Consider the following 17516-nt stretch of genomic DNA (forward strand, 5'->3'; position numbering starts at 1 on the left):
TGGACAACAAAGTGAGACCTCATGTCTGAAGAAAAAAAAAAAAAAAAAAAAAGGCGGGGTAAGAGAAAATTATCTGGCCATGATGGCACACACCTTTAGCCCCATATACTCAGGAGGCTGAGGTGGGAGGATTGCTTGAGCCCAGGAAGCAGAGTTGGTAGTAAACCAAGATCATGACACTGCACTCCACCCTGCGTGACAGAATGAGACTTTGTCTAAAAAAAAAAAAAAAAAAGAAAAAGAAAAAGAAAAGAAAAAAAGAAAAAGAAAGTTTAGTGCATAAAGTTTCTTTCAATTTTAATAATTATTTGGTAAGATGAAAATTATTAATAATACCACAGAGACTTCAATCTTATGTCTCCCTTTTAACTTTTGATCTATTTTTTTAAAAATGCAGAATATTAACTCACATGTTCTAATCCTCTAACTGTGTTAAAGTTTATGTGGTTCATTAATGTATTTCAAATATTTTAACAGAAGTAATGCAATACAAATATACCTTGTTGTTCTATTTCTATATTAACCAACCCCTTTTCTGCTCAGAAGTAACCATCATACGGATTTTCTATTTATCGTTTCTGAGTACACTCTTATCCACAGAATTGCATCACTAAACAAATGACTTTCTTTTCTACTTCAGGCTGTGCAACATCACATATAACCCTCTAAACTTGTTTCTTTGCATATAATTTTGTTTTATTATTTCGAGTTTAGTACATATAACTTTAGTTCATGCACTTTAAACTTGTGTATAGCATTTTATTCTATAAAAATAATACACTTCACTTTTTCATTTTCTTATTGATGAACATTTAAGTTTTCCCTATATTTTGTAGGGCTTAAAATTTTATTATCATTGTATTATAATGAATATTGTCTCATTGTCTACTTGTCCCAGATTTAACTGGAAAGGGAATTTGGAGGTCAAATTGTATGTGTGCATTTAGTTTTTCTAGATATTAACCAAATTGCTATTCAACTTGATTATTTGAATCTTCACTCAGACAAGCAATGAATGACACTATTAAGTATTGCTAAGGCTTTTAATTTTGGCTAATATGTCTAAGGTCAGTAATATTTTGTTTTTTGTTTTAATTAGAATTCCATAACTACTACTAACATTGACCACCTATAGACATTTGTGTGCCCCTGTTTTCTTTCCTTTTTGTTTGGTTTTACCCTTTTTGTCAATTGCCTGCTACTTGTCTTTTATCCGTCAGTCAACAGAAAATCTCTTTAATTTCTGAAGAGTATTTTGTGTTTGTAAGCCATAGCAGCTATTGTAAGGATTCTACACCCACAGGCCCTCTCATTCATCTCTGCACACTGAAGTCAGCTTCCCTGGACACTCTACTCACACAGAGTAACTCGAAGTGCCAGACTTGACGTCCCAGAAGCTAACCTCAACCAATGAGCATGGCTTTTTGCCAAATAAATATTTCACTCTATTTCCCCCTAAGTGGGATAGCTCTGACACGTGTTCCCACTGTCTCACACAGGTCCCAAGCAGAATTATGTTCCAGATGCCTACGATGGTAACTGGCTTGATCACACCCAGTCTTCACTGGCTTTATCACCCTCCATCTCTTCACTTCTCAGCCCTTCTCATGGAGCTTTCCTGGACTGCCTTTAAAATAAATATTAAGTACCTCATACCAAAATTTTTGCCTCAGTTAAATTCTGTTGTAGCTGAATGAAAACATGCAGTTTGAAAAAAAATTGTAAAGAAAAAAACACAAGTCTGTGGCTTGGGGTTTTTATTTTTTAGATACACTTTGTTATTAAAAAAAGAAAAGTCAATGTTACTATTGGCTAAATTTATCAATGTTCTTCATGATTTTTCCTTTTATTTTTGAATCCTTTTCTAAAAATTCCTTCAGTATCTTATCATTAGAAAGACATTCTTCTATATTTTCTTCTAAAAATTTTCCATGCTTTTTATATATGCTTAATCCATCTGGAATTTATGTCTCTTCACGGTGTGAGATGAGGATCTAAAGTTCTTCATGTGAAGATGGAGAACAAATCAATGCAGTACTATGTATTGAAGAGCCACTCTTTTCTAACCTACTATTAATGCCCTATGGTTTCGATAGATGAAGTTTCCATATGCAAATCACACTTATGGGCACTTAATTCCACTGAGACAGTTTTCTTTGCTGGGGCTGATACAACACTCTCTTCATATTACAGCTTTGTAACGAGTTTTATTACTTGATAGGGCAAGTCCTGTTTTATTTTAATAACTTTGCAAAAAATTTCAAGATATATGATTTGATTTTTCACATTCATATGTTTGTCTAATTTCAGTCTGTCCTTCATAAATTATTGCCTTCTTTAAAAAAGCTATTCCTTAACTCATTTACTTGATACTAAATATAATTATTTAAAACATTATTTGAGGAGAATTTATTATCCGAAAGTGAAAGTTTTGTTTCTGAAACTAAATGCATTATTTTGGGCTTTCAATCTAATATTTTACCCATTAATCCACGCTATGCTTGAAGCAGACATGTGAACTCACTATCTTCTGCTTTCCTTCTAGAAAGTCAAAAGAAATGTAACTTAAAGCTCTATATGATATTCTAAAAAGGGTTTGCTTCTACACTAGCCATACAAAGAAAACAGTAATTGTGTTTTCACTTTGGCTTTCCAAATTCAAGAGGCACTTTTTGTAGGTTCCAATTTTATCAGAGGGTCTGGCCTATTATAATTGTCCCCTAGAATATAAATAAAATAAACTTCTCCCAAGTCCATAAGTGGTGTCTGTGATTTCATATATATATTTCATATATATTTGAGTCAATTAACTAAAAATATAAATATTTTCAATGACATACATTTGTTTACTCATAATTCTATATTTATCAGCAAAAATTCTTGAGCTTGAAGGCAACATGCAATTCTCTTCTTTCATGAGTAAAGAAGAAAAGCAGCTACTGCTCATCTTAGCCCATTATAATATGCCACAATTTCAATGTGTTAGGGGTTTCCAATCTAAAACTTTCTTACCTCCTGCCAGTTTTATTTACCAGAATAAAAGTCACATTGGTTTACTTCAGAACAGATTTGGTTTTATTTAGTTTTAACTTTTGTGTTTTAAAGTTCCTGAACTCATCATTATTCATGGTGTGAATAATCCCAATGCTAAACTGTAATTTAATTCTCAGAAAACGACTTTGATTTTTCCATAAAGCATATATCTACAACTATAACTATGATTATCTTAACCTGTTCTCTTGTTCTAATTGGCATATTTAAAGAGATAAAGTCCAGGGCAAGTGAGCAATGTCTTCCCCTCCCAGACTATTTTCTTAGAATAGAAACACATATTTTATTCCTCTTATGACAGGTACTCCCATTCATTAATAACTGCACAAGGCCATAAAGTGTAGCCATATAATGCCTTGTTTAAGTGTACTTTCCCTTATGTAATACCGCCTTACATTGCATAACTTCACATGGGTGACATAACAAAGTTTGCAACACTTTTGATTGTTTCCATAAGGAATATATGTATATGTATATGTACACAGAGAGAGGATATATATGTCAGGCTTTATATATATCTGCACCTAAAAGTTATTTTTAGAAGGTCTATATCAACATGTAAGAGAAGTGTCTTAAGAATCATCTGAGTCAGAGGGTAGAAGGTTGATCTGTTAGGAACTCTCTCTATGAATATCAAATGCATGTGCCTAGTGACTAATTTGTCTGTCATCAATTTCACATTTTTCTTAATAGTTCTCAAAATGATAAAATGTCTTTTGTTTACAACATGAATTTAATTTGATTCACCTTGGCATATGGCCTGTTCAGGTGGTTAACGTTTACAACTCTAGGCATCTTTACTCATTTATATCTTCTTAAAGATTAACCACCCTTTTAATGATAATGTATAGAGACATAATTTTGCCAAAGAGACATACACAACTCACTTACACTGACTGGTATGCATGTAGACAGGTGGTTGTTGCTTTACACGTCTTTAGAAATTTGAGAGATTTTACTCTTCAGTTGGTAGAGTTATTTAAATTCTCTTTCAGTTCTTAAATTAGCAAGCATTCAAAACCAAAAATGGGGTCAAAAAGAAGCGTATCTTCTAGGCACCATTCTCTCAGCTCCTATGAAATCATGTTTGCAGCTCTCTTTGCCATATTGGTAGTGCTCTGTGCTGGATTAATTGCAGTGTCCTGGCTGACGATCAAGGAATCCCAACAAGGTAAGTCACGTGGAGTTGGCTCGTGAAGGTGCTCTCAGCTGAATGTACACACTTTAATGTCAGCTATTCTGTAAGTCTATTTTATTCATTGCTAACTAAATGCATTATTTTGGGCTTTCAATCTAATATTTCAAACTAATCTTCATGACAAAATATTTATGTTGCATTCACATACTTCTCTGTAGTTCCCTTCAGAGAATATTAGGGAAATTAATTGGTCAACCCTTGCCCCTCTCCCACTTTCCCCTTCTGGTAGTCCCCAGTGTCTATTGTTGGAATCTTTATGTCCATGAGTGCCTGCTGTTTAGCTCCCACTTATGCTTGAGAACATGCGGTATTTGTTTTTTCTGTTCCTGCATTAATTTGCTTAGGATAATGGCCTCTAGCTGCATCCATGTTGCTGCAAAGGACGTGAGTTCATTCTTTTTTATGGCTGCATCTTATTCCACAATGTATATGTACCACATTTTCTTTATCCGGTACACCGTTGATGGGCACCTAGGTTGAGTCCATGACTTTGCTATTGTAAACAGTGCTGTGATGAACATGTGAGTGCATGTGTCTGTTTGGTAGAATGACTTATTTTCTTTTCAATGTATACCCAGTAATGGGATTGCTGGGTCAAATGATATTTCTGTTTTAAGTTCTTTGAGAAATAGCCAAACTGCTTTGCACAGTGGCTGAACTAATTTACATTTCTATCAATAGTATATAAGTATTCCTGTTTCTCTGCAGCCTTGCCAACATCTGTTGTTTTTTGATTCTTTGGTAATAGCCATTCCGACCAGCATGAGATGGTATCTCATTGTGGTTTTGATTTACGTTTCTCTGGTGATTAGTGGTGATGAGTATTTTTAAAAATATTTGTTGGCTACTTGTATGTCTTTTTTTGAGAAATGCTTGTTCATGTTTTTTGCCCACTTTTTAATGAGTTTATTTGTTTTTTGTTTGTGCAATTATTTAAGATCCTTATAGATTCTGGATATTAGACCTTGTCAGATGCATAGTTTGCAAGTATTTCCTCCCATTCCATAGGTTGTATGTTTACTTTCTTGATAGTTTATTTTGCAGTGCAGAAGATCTTTAGTTTAATTAGGCCCCACTTGCCAATTTTTGGTTTTGTTGCAACTGCTTTTGAGGATTTAGTCCTAAATTCTCTGCCAAGGATAATTTCCAGAATGATGTTTTCCTTTTTTCCTCTAGGATTGTTGTAGTTTGAGGTCGTAATTTAAATCTTTAATTTATCTTGAGTTAATTTCTGTATATGGTGAAAGGTAGGGATCCAGTTTCATCCTTCTGCATATGGCTAGCCAGATATGCCAGCCCTGTTTATTAACTAGCGTTTCCTTTCCTCATTGTTTATTTTTGTCAACTTTGTTAAAGATTAGATGGCTGTAGATGTGTAGCTTTACTTTACTTTGGGTTCTCTATTCTGTTCCATTGGACTATGTGTCTGTATTTGTACTACTACCATGCTGTTTTAGTTACTATAGCTTTATAGTATAGCATGAAGTTGTGTAATGTGATGCCTCTGACTTTATTCTTTTAGCTTAGGATTACTTTGACTATTCTGGCTCTTTCCTAGTTCCATATGAATTTTTGAATCATTTTTTATGATTTTATGAAAAATGAGTTTGATAGTTTAATAGGAATAGCATTGAATCTGTAGGTTGCTTTGGGCAGTATGGCCATTTTAACAACATTGATTCTTCCAATCCATTAGAATGGAATTATTTCCATTTGTTTGTGTTATCTGATTTTTATAGCAGTGTTTGTAGTTATCCTTGTAGGTCTCTTTTGTATCCTTGGTGAGAGATATTCGTCAGTATTTTATCTTTTGTATGGCTATTGACAATGGGATTAAATTCTTTATTTGGCTCTCAGCTTGAGTGTAATTGGCATATAGAAATGCAACTGACATTGTACATTTATTTTGTATCCTGAAACTTTGCTGAAGTCATTTATCAGTTTCAGGAGCCTTTTTGCAGAGTCTTTAGGGCTTTCAAAGCACATACTACTTTTAACATTTTTTATACGTTTTTGAGTTCACTTTAGATTAAAAGTTATAAAAATTGTACAGAGTTCTCATATAACCCAGCTTCCTTGGATATTAATATTTCATTTATCCACAGTACAATTGTCACAATAAAAAAATTAGCATTTCTACAATATTGTTAACTGAACCACATACTTTATTCAAATTTAACCAGTTTTTCCACTAATGCCCTTTACCAGCTTAAGATCCAATGCAGATTCCTATATAAGATTTAGCTATTACGCTTCCTTAGTCTCCTTTAATCTGTTGTAGTTCCTCAGTCCTTCTTTGTATTCTACATTTAAACATGCAAACTTCAATGTAATTTTGAGTCTTTAAAATACAAATGAAATAGTATAAATAATATGTTACATCAATTATGCAGTTAAAGCTATTTAGACTATATGCACACATACTGCTTGAATTATTATTTCTAATTATCCTCTTAATGGGATAGTTTGGTGTCAATGTATTATACAGAGATCCTGGGTTGTAGAGTCAGTCATTTCAATGACCAAATTCCAGATCTGTTGCTTGCTTAAGACCTTTACTACCTGGAGAAATTTTCTTAATCATTCTAAACTCCAATTACCGTATCTCAGAAAAGAAGAAATGTCTTCTCACACCAGATTATTGTAAGAATTATATGTCATTATTATATTTACTAATGAGTTCATCATTGTGAGTTTCAGTTGAAGCAATTCATTTTAAACATAAATCAGTGTCAATGAAAATATGCTGATAAAGGGATTATGTAGAACTTAATGACACATGTTATTATCCATGTTTATATTTAATTTGTTAACCTTCTTTTTTTACATTTTTTTCCTAGTGAGGTTATCTATTTTCTACAGCATTCTAAATAACGTCTTCAACAAAGACAGTCACCAGCTAATGGCACAGGGTCATGCATGCCATTTTTATAATTATTAGAATGACAGAAGTAGCTTCAAAGTCATGTTTCAGAGCAACCAAAACACTGAAATCTTCACAGCAATTCATATGTCAAAACCCAGTGGTGTCCCTGGATGCTAGGTGTTCAAGAAGTATCTGAAAGCAACTACAAAACTTTTAATGATTCACTTCTCACCATGTTTCCCTGAGTCACTTCCCATGATTGGTGGGAGTTCATCACTCCATATATCTTCCAACAGGAATCTCAATAACAATAATAATGAAAACTTGGAAGCTTGGAGTGTGGGTTAGACTTCAAAGAAAAGAAAAAAATATTGAAAGAATGGGAAAAAGTTTCGTTTCCAATCTTTTAAAACAATCAGACAGCTGGGGAAAGAAAGCAGCTGATTTTGAAACATGAGACTACAAAGAAAAAGCAAGAACTACAGAGCTAACACATCAAGCAGGAGTTTTACTTCTATGTCTTAACAGAATGTGCATATTTTCTCCTACTCATAATCCAAAATCTTAGTGTTTTTTTCCTTATTAATTTATCTAGGTGCAGCACTTGGACAAAGTCATGAAGCCAGAGGGACATTTAAAATAACATCCGGAGTTACATATAATCCTAATTTGCAAGACAAACTCTCAGTGGATTTCAAAGTTCTTGCTTTTGACCTTCAGCAAATGGTAGGAGACTGACAGCTGATTTAAAATTTTATAACATAGTTTAACTAACTACTTGCCGAAAACAACATTTTCTCACTGTGAAACAACTAGAGAATAAATGTAATATGCCCAAGATACTTAAATGTATGAGCCCCATTACTATGGAGAAAATTGCCCTAATTCTAAGCAGAACATAAAGATTGCTTTGTATAAATTTTTCAACCAAAGTTAAAATCTTAAATTTAGTATACTCATTCAACCTTTTATATTTTTCTAGATAGACGAGATCTTTCTATCAAGCAATCTGAAGAATGAATATAAGAACTCAAGAGTTTTACAATTTGAGTGAGTACAGCTCAAAAATTTTCTACTGGCAGAAAATTAGTAATTTTTTTGCTAATATTTGTAAAATAGCATCACTATATATAGGAAAAGAGGAATATTTAAATTTTTCAACATTTTTTGAGCATTAAGCAAAGTGGCACAGCATAAACTTTCATTTTAGTAGCAAATAATAACTTTTGATAATTGATCTTATGTTAATATGTTTCTCTCTCCTGGCAATAAAATCTTGCAGAGACACAGGGAGAGGGCTGAGGTTAAATGTATGCAGATGCAGATATAGTGTTGGATTTGCTACAAACATTTGGATAAAGGTTGCTCATCATTTAATAAAATAATATTGTATCACCCTGCTTCATTTATACTATAAATACCAAGAGAGAAGATACTTGTCCACTGTTGTACCCAGAGGGCATAAGATTGCTTAAAGTAGGTGCTCAATAAACTAATGAATCTTAGATTAATAATGTAATGATGTAATTCCACACTATAAATGTTTGAATCTGTAACATATGGAAATTATTGTAGGAACTATTTTCTTATTTCTATTGTAAGATCTATTTTCTAAACAATTAGCTTTCGTACTTCTCACAAAGAAAATTGACCTGTGTGTTGTTGTTGCTGTCGTATCACGAAGGAGAGTTTGACAATCTTGCTGACATCTCTCTGAACCTAAAGTTTTCTAAACTACAAACTACCAAAGGGCTTTTGGAGTAGAGGTACAAGTCAACTGGAAAGTTAAAAATACATATAATATAAAAAAAAGAAAAATGTAAATTTATAAAATTAAGTTAAAAAAAAAAGACAAAGGGAGAGGATTCCAAGAAAAAAAAATTAAAGACTGATCAAGACCTGGGGTAGCTGAAAAAGGGAAGGGAGCAAAGCCTTCACAATAATTCACATTTAAAAAGCACAGAAAGAAAGACAATATTCCAGAAGGTTAGGGAAAACAGAGATCCTATGACTAACTGGCCAAAAGGAAACTCACTGGTTAAATCTCTATTTCAGGCCAAGCCTTTTGTGACTTAAGATAGATAGATAGATAGATAGATAGATAGATAGATAGATAGATAGATAGACAGACAGACAGACAGACAGACAGACAGACAGACAGACAGATTTTTTTTTTTTTTTTTGAGAGGGAGTCTCGCTCTGTCCCCCAGGCTGGAGTGCACTGGTGCGATCTCGGCTCACTGCAAGCTCCACCTCCCGGGTTCAGGCCATTCTCCTGCCTCAGCCCCCCGAGTAGCTGGGACTACAGGCTCCCGCCACCACACCCGGCTAAGTTTTTGTATTTTCAGTACAGATGGTGTTTCACCGTGTTAGCCAGGATCGTCTCCATCTCCTGACCTCGTGATCCGCCCACCTCGGCCTCCCAAAGTGCTGGGATTACAGGCATGAGCCACAGCGCCCGGCCGTAAGATGTATTTTCTTATTCATTCCTCACCAAATGACTGTGAGGGAGATGCAATTATTCCGACTTAAATAACTATGACACTGAGGCTTGGAAAAAAACTAACTTGCCTCAAATCATACAGCTAGTAGGTGTTGGGGAATGTGTTTGAATGGAGTTTCGTTGTTGTGATTCAGCATATGCTCTCCTTCCATATGAGAATGTTAGAGTAGCAGAGCCCACAGAATGTAACAACTTCTAGGGAGAGTGGGTTTGCTTTTCACCATAGATGGGTGGACTCCAGATGCAATGGAAAAGGAAACTTCTCTTTTCTACAGAAATAAAAAGGATGACAGTAAACCTGGAACAGGAAGAACAAACAATGAAAGCCAAGATGAGCATGGAGAAGCCTGACTTATGCCGGTTAAACATCTAAGTAAGCTAGACTGATGGCAGTAGTCCTTAGTTACAGCTGGCCATCTTCCATACTCCTTTACCACAACAGTAAATAAGTCTTCGTTTTCAGGCAGCTGTTGCACTGCAATTGAAGGTAGCTGAAAGCTCCAAGCCCACAATTTGAAATGAAAGCACAATGTACAAGCTCAATAGCAGAGGACGACAGCCTCCCTATAGGTTTTCAAGACACTGCGACCTATAAAACCTGAATATTAATTAATTTTACTTTTATTCATGTATTATTTTATTCCAGGGCCTTAAAATTACATATTTTTGTGCTTTTATGCAGCTGACAGTCTGATAGAAATATTAGTTTTCTTGTCTACATTGTCCATTGATATTTAAGGTTTATGTCTTCAATTAGATAAATAATAAGGCATCATAATAACACTAAAAAAATTCAGATGTTTTACATTTTGCTCCCCAAAAATTACATTATTTTTGAAAAGGTTAGGATACTTTAGCCCTATTTTTAAAAACAAAAATGGCAAGTATGTATGGACTGATGGTGTTCCTGGTATACCAATTCATTTAGCAAACTAAATACTCAGTACTAATCAGAATATCACCACAAACTTGTCAATTTGTTCTTCTGTGTACCATTACTACCATGTACTTGTGTGTGTCACCTAATGCATTCCTCACTAGGGGTTTGTGAAGTTTTAGATTATCAGCCTGTCGTGAATTATTAATGTGTGTTTCAGAGAGGCTAGGTTACTTTTCCAATGTCATGCTGCCGTTAGTCTGTCTAAAACATTCGTGCTGTCCTCTACTACTAATTTTTATATTAAAAAAGTATTCAAGACATAGTGAAGCAAGGAAAGTTAAGGCTAAAGAGTCACATATTCAGGAATTGTCCAAGCAGTGTTTGCTGTATGTTTCTCAGTGGCTACTCTCCCTCTGGGTGCCTTATTTTATTCATTTGCTAAATGGCCATAGACCTTTTTCCACGCAAGCCCTGTGCTTGCACCTTTAGTTTTCCTTGTTCTCCACTCTGATTTTTAACCTTGTGTAGGTTAAAGTGTTCGTTAACTTTATGGGAAAACTGATGGGATAATCTATACTCAGACTAGGGTAAACAGTACCTAAGTTTACGATCTTTTTATTCTCTTATTTTTTTCCTTTTTAATGGTTATGCATGTGTTACCCTTCTATGAATTAACAATGCTAGTTGCTGGAGTTAGCATATAGAAAAATACTCAGAAAATCAGAGTGGAATGAGTTCAACGAATGGAGAAATAACCTTTATAAGAATCCGTCACTGGATTTAAAGGCGTACTGGTCTATCCAGAAGTCTATAAGGGGCTTTTCTATCATTTATATTGTAATACTGTCATAATTTAGTAGGAATGTGTTATTTTTTTCATAATGACCTCATTGTTGTTTTAGCAAAAACTGGAGGCAAGCTGAAAATGAGGTAGAGTCTACAGTATCTCTGTACAGTTTATATGGTTCATAGATACATCAAAGGTATCAAAAGTAAGTGCGTGTTTGTGTGTATGTGAGAGAAAGAGAGACAGAGAGAGAGAGAGAGAATGCCATACATGAAGATTTAAACATCTGTTTGGTTAGAATGAAAATCATCATTATTTACTTTTTCTTTACCTCCTCCTGAAAAATGACACATTATTTTTGTTTGTTTCATCTGAGGCTTTTAAAATCAGTTCTTCAAATGCAATATGATAGAAACTAAGTTACATTGTAGTTTCTGTAATCTTTAGAAAGCAGAATTTTCCTTATCTTCCCAAAATAATCTTCAGTTTATTCACGGTTAATATCCCTAAAATTCTATGAGAGATACAGCATGCTTTGAAATACAACATGAATTGCTAACTTAAATTCCTCCTATAGTGGAATAAAGATAAAGACGAAAATATAAAATATTGTTCTGTGCTTTGCACAAGGGGAGAGTAGAATCACTAAAAAGAGTACTTTAAAAAATAAGCAAAACATGTATTAAAGAGATACTGGAAAACCGAAGCAAATATTTTTATCCTGGCAACATAGAGTTAAATAAATGTGCAGGTAGTCATCTGTTCATTTGCTCGCTTACGTATTTAACACACATATAGGGCTTTCTTAGAAACAGACATTTAACTAGTTTCTGAGAATACAGATATTAAGAGAAAGTCTTTTATTAAAGAGCTCATTCAACCACCATCATTAAGACATTTTAATTTGTATTGATATATTTAGAACTGGTTTTCTCTCTCTCTGTTTTGATAGGCTATTTGGTTTTTAATTGCCTACTTACAAAGGGCACCTCTGGGTTAAGTGACTAATGTATAACAGACATTAATAATAAATGAGGCATGAGTAATTTATGTGATGATTAAGGTATATAATCTCTGCTGTGAGGAATTTAAAATATTGTTGGGGAGATATGACAGAGTCAAGAAATTTTTACTAACGTTATTAGACATTACATGTCAGGTTGTATATACAGTTTGTGTGATAGTGCAAGAAAAATTTTTTTCTTTTCTTGTGTAGTCTAGCCTTTGCTTGACTGCTTTGGGCTGGAATGCTCACAGACTAAAGAAAATTCATTCTAGTCCAGCAAAAGAAAGAGATTCATACTGCTTATATTTAATTTTCTCATATAATGTAACTAACAAAAATTAGGAATCTTTTTTCAATATTGCTGTGGACATCCTACAAACAGCCTATTAAATAATCATGATTATTAGTATATTTTGTTTATTGCTTTATAACTTTAGGTACTAGAACATGCTTTATTATTATCACCAAATTATTTCTTTCTTTGATTTTCACCCACTGATCCTGCTTGTAGTTACTAGTTTTTTAGAGAATAAATGTCTCTCCATCTTCATATCTCAGTCTTTTAAATACCTAAAGACTTTTTCTAGTGCTATCATACTAAATGCAGGTGTACTGCCGGCTCTGTCACCAAAACACACTCTGGCCTTCTGTTTCTCCTCCCCCACTCGACACAGCCTTCTGCCCCAGTCCTGCCACATCATCTGTACACCCTCAAAACCATCCTGCTTTCTCTCTTTTATCTACGTTTTCATTACTGGGTGATATGACTCTGTGTCCCCACTCAAATCTCATCTCAAGTTGTAATCCCCACACGTTGAGGGAGGGACCTGGTGGGAGGTGATTGGAATGGGGGCAGTTTCTCCCATGCTGTTCTCATGATAGTGGATGAGTTCTCATGAGATCTGATGGTTTTATAAGTGGCAATTTCCCCCATTCTCTCTCTTTCCTGCCGCCTTGTGAAGAAAGTACTTGCTGCTTCTTCACCTTCTGCCATGATTTTAAGTTTCCCGAGGCCTCCCCAGTCATGCAGAACTGTGAATCAATTAAACTTCTTTCCTTTATAAATTACCCAGTTTTGAGTAGTATCTTTATAGCAGTGTGAAAAAAGACTAATTGGCACCAGGAATGGGGTACTGCCATAAAGATAACTGAAAATGTGGAAGTGACATTGGAACTGGGTAACAGGCAGAGGTTGGAATAGTTTGGAGAATGCAGAAGAAGACGGGAAGGAGTCTTCCCAGAGACTTGTTGAATGGATTTGACCAAAATGCTAATAGTGATATGGACGATGAAGTCCAGGTTGAGATGATCTCAGATGGAGATCAAGAACTTACTGGGAAAGAGACCAAAGGTTATTCTTACTATCCTTTAACAAAGAGATTGGCAGCATTTTGCCCCGCCATAGAGATCTGTGGAATTTTGAACTTGAGAGTCATGATTTAAGGTATCTGGCAGGAGAAATTTCTAAACAGCAAAACTTTCAACAGGTGACAGAGTATAAAAGTTTGGAAAATTTGCAGGTTAACTATGTGGCAGAAAGAAAAACCCATTTCCTGGGGACGAATTGAAGCCAGCTGCAGAAATTTGCATAAGTAATGAGGAGTCAAATGTTATTCACCAAGACAATGGTGAACATGTCTCCGTGGCATGTCAGAGTTCTTCATAGCAGGACCTCCCATCACAGGCCTGGAGGCCTAGGAGGAAAAAATGGTTTGTGGATGGGGCCCAGGACCCCACTGCTGTGTACAGCCTTGGGGCTTGGTGCCCTGCGTCCCAGCCACTCCAGCTCCAGCCATGGCTAAAAGGGGCCAGTGTACAGGTCAGGCCATTGCTTAAGAGGGTGCAAGCTCCACACTTTGGCAACTTCCACACAGGCCCGCAGGTACACAGAAGTCAAGAATTGAAGTTTGGGAACCTCTGCCTAGATTTCAGAGGATGTATGGAAACATCTGGATATCTAGGCAGAAGTCTGCTGCAGGGGCAGAACCCTCATGGAGAACTTCTGCTAGAGCAGTGCAGAAGGAAAATGTGTGGCTAGAGCCCCCACACAGAGTCCCCCCTGGGCTGACTCTGGAGAAGACAGCCACTGTCCTCCAGACCACAGAATGGTAGATCCACTGACATCTCACACCATGTGCCTGGAAAAACTGCAGACACTCAGTGCCAGCTGTGAAAGCAGCCAGTGGGGGTAGGGGAGCTGTATGCTTCAAAGCCACTAGGGTGGAGCTGCCCAAGACCGTCAGAGCCCACCCCTTGCATTAGCATGCCCTGGATGTGAGACATGGAGTCAAAGGAGATTATGTTGGAGCTTTAAGATTTAATGACTGCCCTGCTGGATTTTGGATTTGCATGGGGCCTGTAGCCCCTTTGTTTTGTCCAATTTTTTTTCCGTTTGCAATGGTATCATTTATCCAGTGCGTGTAACCGCTTTGTATCTTGGAAATAATGAACTTGTTTTTGATTTTGATTTTACATACTCATAGGCAGAAGAGACTTGTCTCAGATGAGACTTTGGACTTTGGACTTTGACTTTTGAATTAATGCTGAAATGAGTTAAAACTTTGAGGGACTGTTGGGAAGGCATGATTGTGTTCTGAAATGTGAGGACATGAGATTTGGGAGGGGCCTGAAGCAGAATGATATGGTTTGGCTCTGTGTCCCCACACAAATCTCATCTCCAATTGTAATCCCCACATGTTGAGAGAGGTACCTGGTGTGAGGTGATTGGGTCATGAAGGCAGTTTCCCACATGCTGTTGTCATGACAGTGAGTGAGTTCTTATGAGATCTGATGGTTTCTTAAGGGCTTCTTCCCCCTTCACACTCCTCTCTTCTGCCACCACGTGAAGAAGGTCCTTGCTTCACCTTAGGCTTCCACCCTGATTGTAAGTTTCTGAGGCCTCCCCAGCCATGTGGAACTGTAAGCCAATTAAACTTCTTTATTTTATAAATTACCCAGTCTCAGGTATTTCTTTATAGTAGTGTAAAAATGGATTAATATACTGGCACTCTCATTTTCTCTCCTTATTATTGCATCCATTCTTATATTCCATCCTTACAACCCATTAAGAACCAGTCCATGTCACCTTCCCAGGGACACTTAACTGACACTCTAGTCTGGTTTAGGTACTTCTTCCCCCTGTGCATTTAGCACCATGCATCTACATTTAAAGTGCAATTCTCACACTATAACATAATTGTTGATTTGTCTATCTCCTTACTAGGCTAGGAGCTCTCTTAGGGCAGAGAATGTATCTTTGATACCTGTATTTTCAGAACCTAACTAATGCCCACCACAGCATATGTATTCTATAAAGTCCTAGCAAATGATTTATTTAGCAAAAATTATTTAGCAGCTGTTATTAACATAATGAATATTATGTTAGAGGTTAGAATTTTTTCATTTAATCTTCATCCTATGGCTACAAAAATAATTATATAGTTACCATGGCTTTAACTTTTTGTTACAAGAAATAAACTAACTTGAGAATCCTTAAATAGTTCTCCAAAAGCACAGGCATGTTACTGTGTGAAGGAATCCCTTGACTTGAAAGAGTGAGTCATGAAAAGTTTTATGAAAAATGTGGGACAGTGTCTGAAAAGCATAGATATGGACTACTTGTGTGGAGAAGACAAGGAAAGCCATTTCGGATAAAGATAAAAAATAATGTAGCATGTTGAGGATATAATATAGCTGGCATTGAGGGCCACTAAGAAGATGTTGAGACATCATGAATGTGCTAAATATAAACCTAAGAGTGTGACAATGAACTCGTGCCAAATTAAAGTCATAGGGGACTGGTAGGACATTGGAGAAACACAGTGAGCCTGACTTTATAGAAAGGTTAGTCTCACATCTCAGATAAGGAACAATTGAATCAGAGATCCTAAGGACAAAATAATTGGTATATGATCATCACAAAAGTTCTGACATCAGTAACAGAATCCTTAGTTGTAGTGACCAAAAAGAGGTAGGAAAGTCAAATCAAAGGTAAAAGAGATCACGCTTAGAAAAACAATGGCAGAAGGTCAAATGAAGCTTGTTTAATGGTCGAAAGAAACTTCAGTGCCTTCCCATCTCCTGTTGGAACAAAACTTGATGAATATAGACTTTTATATATAGTCCTGGTAGGCTATGAAAATCGCAGAATTTTTCTTTGATATTTAGTAAATAATCTTTTATTTCTCTAGGTGGCAAAATCACGATATTTAAAATTGTAAATTATTTGAGTTTAGGAGTTGTTTCTTTCCCCTCTTTATAGCTACCGAGGAGGCCAGTACAGTGCCAAAACCTTGATAAATATCTTATAATGATTCTCAAATAATGTACTTCATCAGTGTAGAGATAGTTTCCCCTGGTGGTAGCTGTGCTACTATTAAATCAGTGGTGAATTTTTAATCTTATCAAATACAGACACAATGAAAGTTTTATCTTTTTATGCAAAAAAGTTTAATCTTCCTCCCTCCCTTCCTTCCTTAACTTCCTTCCTCCTTCCCTCCCTGCCTCCCTCCCTTTCTTTTTTCTTTTCGCTTTCTTTCTCTTTTTTCTTTCTTCCTTTTCTTTCTTTCTCTCTCTTTCTTTTTCTTTCTTTCTTTCCTTTCTTTCTCTTTTCTTCTTTCTTTCTCTTGTCTTTCTTTCTTTTCTTTATTTCCTTATCTATCGTATCATTCTTTACTCTATTGCATATTTCTGACATCTTAATCCCAGTAGCTGCCCCTACACACATCTGCTGTCTTCATTCCTACCTACAGTACATAGTCCCTTCACTCTGTTTCCAGAGTGTATAATCTCTTAGCCTCTTTCATTGATCCAATATCAGAACTAAAAGGAGAAACACAGACATGCAGGAAAGGTTAATTATTTTAACTTTTTCAAAATGCTATAAAAATGTGTACTTAGTCTTTATTTTGTGAGTGTAACATTACACAGGGAAGTTTTATTTTTTGTTGGTTCACTTTAAGCTATTTGTCTACTTTGTGGTGAATGAAACGAATTTCTCTTTTCTAGTTTTGTAAAGGATTGAGTCTGGAGAGCTGCAGTAAAGCATCAATTCAGATTTATTTCCGAAAGGCTTTAACCTCCTTTAAGGAGAGGTATTCTAGGTGCCTGCCTCTCTCGAATTGGGCTCTGCCTAGTGAAATTCATACAGAAAGCACAGTGTCCATTGCAGAGTTTATCAGAATAGTTTTGCCCATGGAACCCTTTATGTTTACATGTCTACAACA

The 17516-nt window shown here is 35.7% G+C and overlaps 1 protein-coding gene across 1 annotated transcript in view; it reads left to right on the forward strand.

The window, feature by feature from the left end:
• Positions 1 to 4077: 4077 nt before the first annotated feature.
• The window catches only part of TMPRSS15 (transmembrane serine protease 15), a 142201-nt gene continuing 128762 nt past the window's right edge, over positions 4078 to 17516 (forward strand). The window contains exons 1-3 of the mRNA XM_032174265.2: positions 4078 to 4222; positions 7711 to 7841; positions 8098 to 8165. Of these exons, the coding sequence (XP_032030156.1) occupies positions 4078 to 4222; positions 7711 to 7841; positions 8098 to 8165 (344 nt within the window). The remainder of the gene's footprint in view (positions 4223 to 7710; positions 7842 to 8097; positions 8166 to 17516) is intronic.

This window comes from Hylobates moloch, unplaced genomic scaffold (assembly GCF_009828535.3).
Source record: "Hylobates moloch isolate HMO894 unplaced genomic scaffold, HMol_V3 SCAFFOLD_14, whole genome shotgun sequence".
In the NCBI taxonomy this organism is placed as follows: Eukaryota; Metazoa; Chordata; class Mammalia; order Primates; family Hylobatidae; genus Hylobates; species Hylobates moloch.